Genomic DNA, 8938 nt, shown 5'->3' on the forward strand with positions numbered 1-8938 from the left:
AGGCCATTTGCCCCATAATATCTGCTATTTGTTTACTTAAAAATAATTATACTTGAGTAAAAGACATTATCATTAATGTTTATTTTTTATTTTTTTTTTGTATAAGAAAATTAATTTGAACAAAGGAATACGGTTTCAAAAGCTCTATGTATGTATTTATTAACTCATGGTTACGCCTAAAGTACGAATCGAATATTCGTAAACCATATAACTAATACAAACTGCAGGCACTACTTTGATAAGATTTAAAACTAATCCACGGTATAATCCAGGCAAACCTTCGTTTTCAATAATATTTCGAAATAATTGAATTGAGTTCTTTCTATTCGCAGGCCTTCGTGTGAAACCAACACGTGGTACATCTCTCAGTACGACTGTAAACAAAAAATAAAGTAAAATAAAGTGACGTTATGGAACATAGACAAGAATTAAAAAATATATGTATATATATATATATATCGCGGGCTTATAGTCAATACCCTTTAACTGATATTTTCACAAAAACTGCTTTGTGATATTAGAACCCATCTGGGACTTATCTATTATCACTGATTTTAATTTTGACTGCAATTTAATAGTAAATTCTTCTGCCAAGCGCTAGACAAGGTCATCATTAATATCACCGATGACAGTTAAGTCTTAGCTGGACTTTTATGTATATCAGAATCTAATTTTTGTGAAAAGTGCAGATAGAAGGTATTGAATATAAACCCTCGATATATGCATGCATGTACATATGTACATATATTTTAGACTTAAGACCGTTAAAATACCTGCATCTATTCATATAATAATAACTATTGAATCCGTTAAACGTTGTTAAAATTGAATTTAACTTAATAAATATAAATAAATTAGAAACTATTCCAAATGTTAGTGAGAGTGCGCGTAATTTAATTTTTTTTTTAATTTTAGATCGTCCTACATATACCGATAAAAAAGCTCTAATTAAAAAAAACATTTAAAACCTTATTATACGTTTGCAGGTCAAGGTCTACTTTAGAACACATTTTTGTCACATTCTGTCGTATGTCATAAAAATGCTTGTATCCGTAAAAAAATTGTATAATCAGATACTAGGATCCTCGCAAAAGACTAAAGACCAATAAAAAGAGCTGACAATAATTTATATTTATAACTAACAATGTGACAATGCCGCTTGTAGTATTAACAAATTATGAAAGTTCAAAAATCCTTGTATCCGTAAAAAAGTTTGAAGTGAAACTCCCTTCAATATTTTTTTATCATGGAATGATATAATCGCATGGCGGATTTATACCATACATGCACCATGATATGATCGAAAAGATTCAAATCTCATTAAATTTATTAAGCTGACATGTCTTTTAATAGAACGAATCGTTTTCCAAAAGTCAAGTTTTTTTAGACTCAAACTGAGAACGATTTCAGTTCTTTATCTGACATTGCTAACACTGTTTGGTCCCTTAATGGGCGATCGAGAACTTGTTCAAAATTTGTACCTAATCTGAATGAAAACGCTTATCTATGATGATTCCAGTTCCAACTCTTCTTCTTCTTTATTGACGCTGTAACCGCCCAACCGATTTGGCCGAGTCCAAAACAGCACGCCAGTCATTTCTGCCAAGTCCTTCTCCACCTGCTCTTTCCAACGCAGAAAAGGCCTTCCTCTTCCTCTGATACCAGCATCGTGACCAGCGTTGAACACTTTTAGAGCAGCACCGACTGCCAACCAACGAGACAATTTTTTGGTTGAAATTTTTGAATGCTTTTGTGTGTTTATTTTTATATTTAAATTCTTATCCCAAACATTATTCGACACTTATAAAAGTATGATTTTACATTTTTTTCCAAATTTATTTAGAGCTTAACTCTAACAATTTTGAAATTAAATTTTTTTCATGCGAAATAGTTTGGGAATAAACGAGCACGTTTGAAAGTGCTTAACTCGGACGGACAACAAATGAAATCACTTTCCTTGAAGTGGTAGTACACGTCCACATCGCTGCCGTCTTAACTCGCATCTAGGTGGTTTAAAACCAGGGTTCGGAAATTCTCATTTATGATTATTCGTTTTCATTCTTTTACGAGATTTATCGCGATCGATAATATTCCAAGTCTATTTTTGCATTCTTTTATCGCGAGTGAAAAATGCAAACAAATTTATCATCTCTCACATTCGGAATGCGATCGACAAAAAAATTTTCGCTGCTTTTCATTCGCGATCGAAAAAAGCAAAGAAATTTCCTCTCACTCGAATATGAGAAGTCCGAGCATTGCCGATGTCGGCCTCTCATAAATAAGAACAACGATGCAAATAATCCATTCGCGATCACTCACAACAGCTTATCGCGATAAACTTTTCGCGAAAAATTTTCAACGACGTTGTATGGGAGATATTTTTCGCGTTTGTTTTGGGTATGCATTTTGTTATGCATACAGCGTACATACATATGTACATATGTATATGTAAGTAATGCAAGCAAATGCTTTTCGGTTGGAAGGAATGTGGGAATATGCACAAATATATGAATTATGGTGGAAACATATATGTATGTATCTACATATACATAAATTACGTACATGCATACGTGTAGTTAAAGTATATTCCAAGCGTACACTTTTCAGTATAATGGTGTATCTGCATGTTATTTTATTATAATGATTGCGTTTATTTTTAACCGACTTCCAAAAAAGGAGGAGGTTATCAGTTCGTCGGAATCTTGTTTTTTTTTTATGTATGTTACCGCATAACTTTGGACCACGTCAACCGATTTCGATAATTCTTTTTGCATCGGAAAGGTAGTGTCTCAGATACTAATCTGGTTTAGATCCGATCATTGGATCATGAAATATATATATATATATTTTTTTTTTTCATATGAGAATTGAAGTCGGTTATGTTTTTTGCTTAAAAATTACTTGTTTATATCTAATAAATGGAACTTAGTGGGGATAAGATTCGTTTTTTTGTGGTAGAAGTATTATCATCATCACTTTCATCACTATTTTCTATATCTATTTTGTGTATAAGTTTATAATGTCTTTTAATATTTCCTCGTAATAATCCACTAAGCTCTCTTTTACCCGACTCTACAATGCATGTACTTTTCTTGGTAGTTTCATCGTACTTAACGTAATTTTGCAAATCTGTTTTTTTCCTTCCCATTGTCTCTTCTCAATATTGTTATATCGTTTATTTATTTAAATAGTCGCTACTAAGCACTGTATAACACTCCTCTCTACCGATGTTTGGATAAATAAATGTGTTCGCCCTCTTATATATGTATATCCGACAAGCACATTCCATAATTTACTGGAAAAGATTTTCCATTACTTCTACCTCTGACAACAATGCATATGTATATGTATACGTACAATTATAGCGTAATTCCTTAGAAAAGCGAAAAAACATCTTCCATACAACGCCCTAAAAAGTTTTCAGGATAAGCTGTTGTGAGTGATCGCGAATGGAGCACCCGCATCGTTTATCTCAGGTGCACACCCAAAACTCTATGAAGAACGTACATACGTATTTACGAAATATCTGGTATTCAGGGAAATCCCAACTAAACCACGCAACTCCGCACTTAGCGAAATGCAGTTTGAAGAAAAAATCACTACCTGCTACAACTCTAAAATGAACGAAATCATGTGCTCTTTTCCGTAAATATTTCTAAAGCATACTAGTTATTAGTGGAAAATAAACAAAAGGTAGGTAGAAAGCTGCTGCAATATTGTATCTACATACATACTTCAGGATAAAAGGCTCACAAGTAAATTTATTTCGTCTTTGCAAGGTCGTAGTAAAACCAACGCTTAGCTATTATTTGATTATTGCTGCAAAATTTTTGCTCATTCTGCGCTACTGTTCAGTAAATAGCTATGCTCTTACCGGTATAAGTACATGCATATACATAGATACACACATATCTACATACATATGTATGTGTGCATGGATATGAAATGCAGACCTTCGTTTTATTGAGTTTTCTTCTAGTAATACATCCATACATATTCTTATTCTATTTACATGTTTATATTTTTTGGTTTCTTATTAATATCCTTATAATGGCGAATCAAAACATTTAAAATAAATTAAAAATGTATATGTATTGTTTTTTCTGCTTTTCTTTACTCTCAGTCTTCACCAGACGCCCACTTTTCTCATTAGTCAATCTTATCCCCACTAAGTTCCATTTATTAGATATAAACAAGTAATTTTTAAGCAAAAAACATAACCGACTTCAATTCTCATATGAAAAAAAAAAATATATATATATATATTTCATGATCCAATGATCGGATCTAAACCAGATTAGTATCTGAGACACTACCTTTCCGATGCAAAAAGAATTATCGAAATCGGTTGACGTGGTCCAAAGTTATGCGGTAACATACATAAAAAAAAAACAAGATTCCGACGAACTGATAACCTCCTCCTTTTTTGGAAGTCGGTTAAAAATAAACGCAATCATTATAATAAAATAACATGCAGATACACCATTATACTGAAAAGTGTACGCTTGGAATATACTTTAACTACACGTATGCATGTACGTAATTTATGTATATGTAGATACATACATATATGTTTCCACCATAATTCATATATTTGTGCATATTCCCACATTCCTTCCAACCGAAAAGCATTTGCTTGCATTACTTACATATACATATGTACATATGTATGTACGCTGTATGCATAACAAAATGCATACCCAAAACAAACGCGAAAAATATCTCCCATACAACGTCGTTGAAAATTTTTCGCGAAAAGTTTATCGCGATAAGCTGTTGTGAGTGATCGCGAATGGATTATTTGCATCGTTGTTCTTATTTATGAGAGGCCGACATCGGCAATGCTCGGACTTCTCATATTCGAGTGAGAGGAAATTTCTTTGCTTTTTTCGATCGCGAATGAAAAGCAGCGAAAATTTTTTTGTCGATCGCATTCCGAATGTGAGAGATGATAAATTTGTTTGCATTTTTCACTCGCGATAAAAGAATGCAAAAATAGACATGGAATATTATCGATCGCGAACGTGAGAGAATGTGAGTGAGAATTTCCGAACCCTGTTTAAAACATCGCACTATTTTCGTGTCCTGACTTCTGTTGCATACAGCGCTCCGTTCAAAAGTTTTGCTCCGTTTCATCTTGGTTTCCTTACATTAAATATTTAAGCAAAGTCGAACGTATTTACTTATTACCAAACTTTAAATGTGCTTAGTTGCTCTCCTCGGCGGTTTATCTCTTAACAATTTCACGTTTATTAAGAAAATTTGTTGCTTAAAAAATTTTTGTGTAATTTTTTATTAACAAATTCAAATATGAAAAAAAAATATTTTCAAATGGGTTAACCATTCATTTCAATTTGACATTATAGCCTGTTCCTTATGAGAGCAATGTCAAAATCAATCACACTTTATTGAATACATTTTGGTTTCAATAAATTGCCTTGCCACTTTGATAATATTAAGGCAATAAATCGGAGAATTTTCTTTCGCATATTTATACCAATGTAATAATATTTCAAATCAAAAACCATTATCAGTGCTTGGTATTTTTTTACTTACGTAGCTCGCACTATTTTTATTAAAACTATATAAAGTACAAACTATCATCGTAATTGTTCATTTTATTTTATAATAAAAACATCGTGCATTATTTTGTTATTTTTTCGTTTTCACATTCTTGTGATTTAAAAATCGAATTCTAAATTCTATTCTTCGGAAATAAAACCTTTTTATATTTTGGTTCAAATTTAACTTTAAATTTCTCATCAGATTTTGAAAAAAATTTGGTTTTGTGATTAGCGTATCGCTATTAACTTTCACAAATTTTTAATTTAAAATGCAAATGCGCGTATCAAGATAATGCAAAACCGCGTATGTGAGGTTGCATAAATTATTTTCTAAAGAGTAAAAACACTCATATTTAAAAATGGTTCTCTTTTTTACAAATAAATCGAATTTCAGGACGAATGGATAAGGCTTTAGCCAAGAGCTTGTGTGAACAAATCCAATTTTTGGCAAAAGATGTCAGTTAGGCGGTTTTGCACAACGACGATGCGCGGTTTTGTACTTTAAACGACAATATGTAAGTATACACTTTCCTCATGCGTTCTAAAACCTAGTCGTCCACCCCATTTTCGAAATTATGTAGCCGCCATAATTTTCAAGTTCATTGAATAAAATCTGCTTAAAAAAAATTTTTATTCTAGTGATCAGGTAGCATGAATTTGATAATAATTTTATTAAAAGTCAAATGGTGAACAACAACAACGAATGTCATTAAATGAAACTGCCTTCTTTTTTGTGTCATGGTTTTTATAATGAAAAAAGTGTCCCCAAACGGAACGTCCGCAACGCAGGAAACACCCGTATGTATATTTTTGCCCCGACAAAAAATTCAAAGAATTATCCGTAACGCTAGAATTTGCCCATATGTATGTGTATACATTTTCTGGGACCACATGTTGTATGTGTAACATATTGCGCCTACACTCACTACTCTGAAAAGATCTGAAACCACCCACCCTTCAAGACAGCTGAGTATCATATGAATACTCATACTATCATTATCACTAATCACAAAATTGTTTATCAAAGTATTCCGTTTTGTTCAGACCATGGGAAAAATTGAGTACTTTCCCCTCAATGTTGTCATCACAAAGTCCTCAGTACAAATAGTCAAACTACTCATTTATGCCATACCACAAAAACAAAATCATTTTGTAAATACGCGTGTATTAGAGACTAATGAAGAAAGTGTAAGGCCTAAATTCACAGTGCATAGTTAACTCAGAATCGGCAATTCACATCTTATTAAAAACTTTGTTTGGTTTAAGCGAAGGTTAAAAGCAGATCTTATAAGAGCGAAGTAATGGAAGTTTGAATTTGATTTGTGTCGGGACGTTACTGAAAATGCGACTTTGATATGAACACCAAAGTCAACAGGTTTCTGCAAACTGTCATATGTGAAGAACATAATCGAGAAGAATACTTTGAAGAGAAAATACTGAAGTTAAGATAATGTACTTGAAATTGTAAAAAAATTGATTTATTTGCAAAACGCAGAGAGACGTTCTAATTTCCTTTGTTGTTTTGTTTTATTATTATTTTTTTTTTGCAGAACTATATTTTTACTGGTGCACCGACTACTAAATTGTGGAATATTTAGTTCTAATTTATTGAGTACTATTTGTCTAACCCGATATCTTACAGGGTAGCTAAAATATTGTAAGGGCCGGTTGTTCAATGTCTGATTAGTACAAATCGGAGGTAGAAGCTCCGGTTAAGCACAACTACTGCTTTATCGATCACATGTTACATGCATGATGTCGAAATCGTCGATAGTGTAGTGGTAGTGATAACCAGACATTGAACAACCGGCCCTAAGTCTAGTTTAAACAATACGCCGATACCTTACAGTGAACTCTTACCTTGTGCTTGTAGTCGTGTTCGAACCAGTGAACATGGATACGTCACTATCTGTGCCAATGCACTGGATATGCTACCGCAAAGAAGAACAAGCAAAGAATTTTTCTCTTCACTTCCTTTTTGGAAATAATTCCTCAATGTTTCATACACTGCCAGTTCAATGCCGGCATATGGTACGATACCAATTAGGTTTATGGCGTAACCATTGTAGAAGCTTAGCAAACCTTCGGTGAAATAGATTTTTCTAGCTGCATCAATTAAGCCTCGATATTGATTAGTTTTGCGTAAAGTCAGACGAGTTTTCAAAACATCAAATGGATAAACTATAGATTGCGAAATGGTACCCGCAATGGAGCCAGCAACAAATCGTCCACCAATATTCATTTCTTCATGATGTGGATTTCTCTCGATTTTGATAAAATGTTTAATTTTCTCGTAGATTGTAAACTTTATTGCTGAATCTGAACTAATTTTTAAGACGTTTACACCATTACCACGCCACATACTTCGTATTCCTCCCTCCTTGACCATATAAGTTACACTATCAACAACGGAAGTTTTCGTGGTTTGAACCTACGAAAAGTAAATATGTATATGTATGTGTACGTATGTACGTGGTTAACGTGGTCTCCATAATACCTGCATATGTACTTTTATTCTATCTATAGGCGCTGTGCTTGTTCGCGAAATGGCACCCGCAAATCCCCCAGCAATGGAATGGCGCCACCACACACTTTTCTGCGATTGCTGCTGCGGAATTTTATTAGGTACTTGTATGATCACCAATTGTGGGTAGCTGAAAATAAGTACATAGAAAAAGACGTTCAGAATTTCAGCATGAAAAGTGAATGAAATATATTTGCAAACGTTCTTAAGGAGACTCGTGCGGGCTTTGAACAAAAGAAACTCGAAAAGTTAGGCGTTTTCTTGATTCTATTTTTGTTTTTTTTTGTAAGAAAAAAAAATAAAAAAATGTGATGACAAATAGATTGTGAAATTATCGAAACAATTGTGGCAAGGCGAATTTATATATTGTGTGGTTTGTTCAAACAGAGAGGATTTTTGATAATAATTTTTGTGTAACGTCACACTGGCTCATTTGCGAGAGAGAAATGCCAAAACGCGAGCAATAATGGAAGAAGAAGAGATTTTGCAATAAAAACGTAAACAACACAAGTGTAACGTCATACAAACAGCGACTATGTCAAATTAGCTGAGAGCGGAATAGCGGTACCGAGATGGACGCCACCTTTGTTCTCTACATCGTGAGCTATCCCTAATTTTGATCGCCAAAAATCTTCAAAAGAACAGCAGGCTCGTCTAACAACATGCAACAGCTAGTTACATACTTTTTCATATAGCATACTTTTGGGCCGCACTGATTTTAATTTAGAGAATTTTAGCCACGAAAATTTAACTTGGCGATTGTCAGCACCGCAGCCCTAGATTTTGTTGTTTTAAAAAGGAAAATAGTTTAATTTCTTTTCATTTTTAGTAACTTATTTTCACTGTTTTC

General features: G+C 33.3%; 1 protein-coding gene across 1 annotated transcript; it reads right to left on the bottom strand.

Annotated features, from left to right (window-relative positions):
* Positions 1-135: 135 nt before the first annotated feature.
* Positions 136-8779, bottom strand: LOC118738171 (calcium-binding mitochondrial carrier protein SCaMC-2-like). Its single transcript, XM_036469095.1, has 4 exons — positions 8772-8779; positions 8062-8218; positions 7425-7995; positions 136-374 (listed from the first exon to the last, which is right to left on the bottom strand). Exons 1-4 carry the CDS (start codon positions 8777-8779, stop codon positions 160-162), a joined length of 951 nt encoding a protein of 316 aa, XP_036324988.1. The 3' UTR covers positions 136-159.
* Between the last annotated feature and the right edge of the window lie 159 nt (positions 8780-8938).

Source organism: Rhagoletis pomonella, unplaced genomic scaffold (assembly GCF_013731165.1).
Source record: "Rhagoletis pomonella isolate Grant_MI unplaced genomic scaffold, Rhpom_1.0 Rhpom_scaffold_00004, whole genome shotgun sequence".
NCBI lineage: Eukaryota > Metazoa > Arthropoda > Insecta > Diptera > Tephritidae > Rhagoletis > Rhagoletis pomonella.

What these genes read in the sequence shown, in the direction of transcription:
- LOC118738171 (XM_036469095.1), bottom strand. An exon ending in GAATAAAAGTACATATGCAG is followed by an intron (nt 7,996 to 8,061) that starts GTATTATGGAGA and finishes TACTTTTCGTAG; the next exon opens with GTTCAAACCACGAAAACTTC. An exon ending in AACACGACTACAAGCACAAG is followed by an intron (nt 375 to 7,424) that starts GTAAGAGTTCAC and finishes TTTTGTTTACAG; the next exon opens with TCGTACTGAGAGATGTACCA.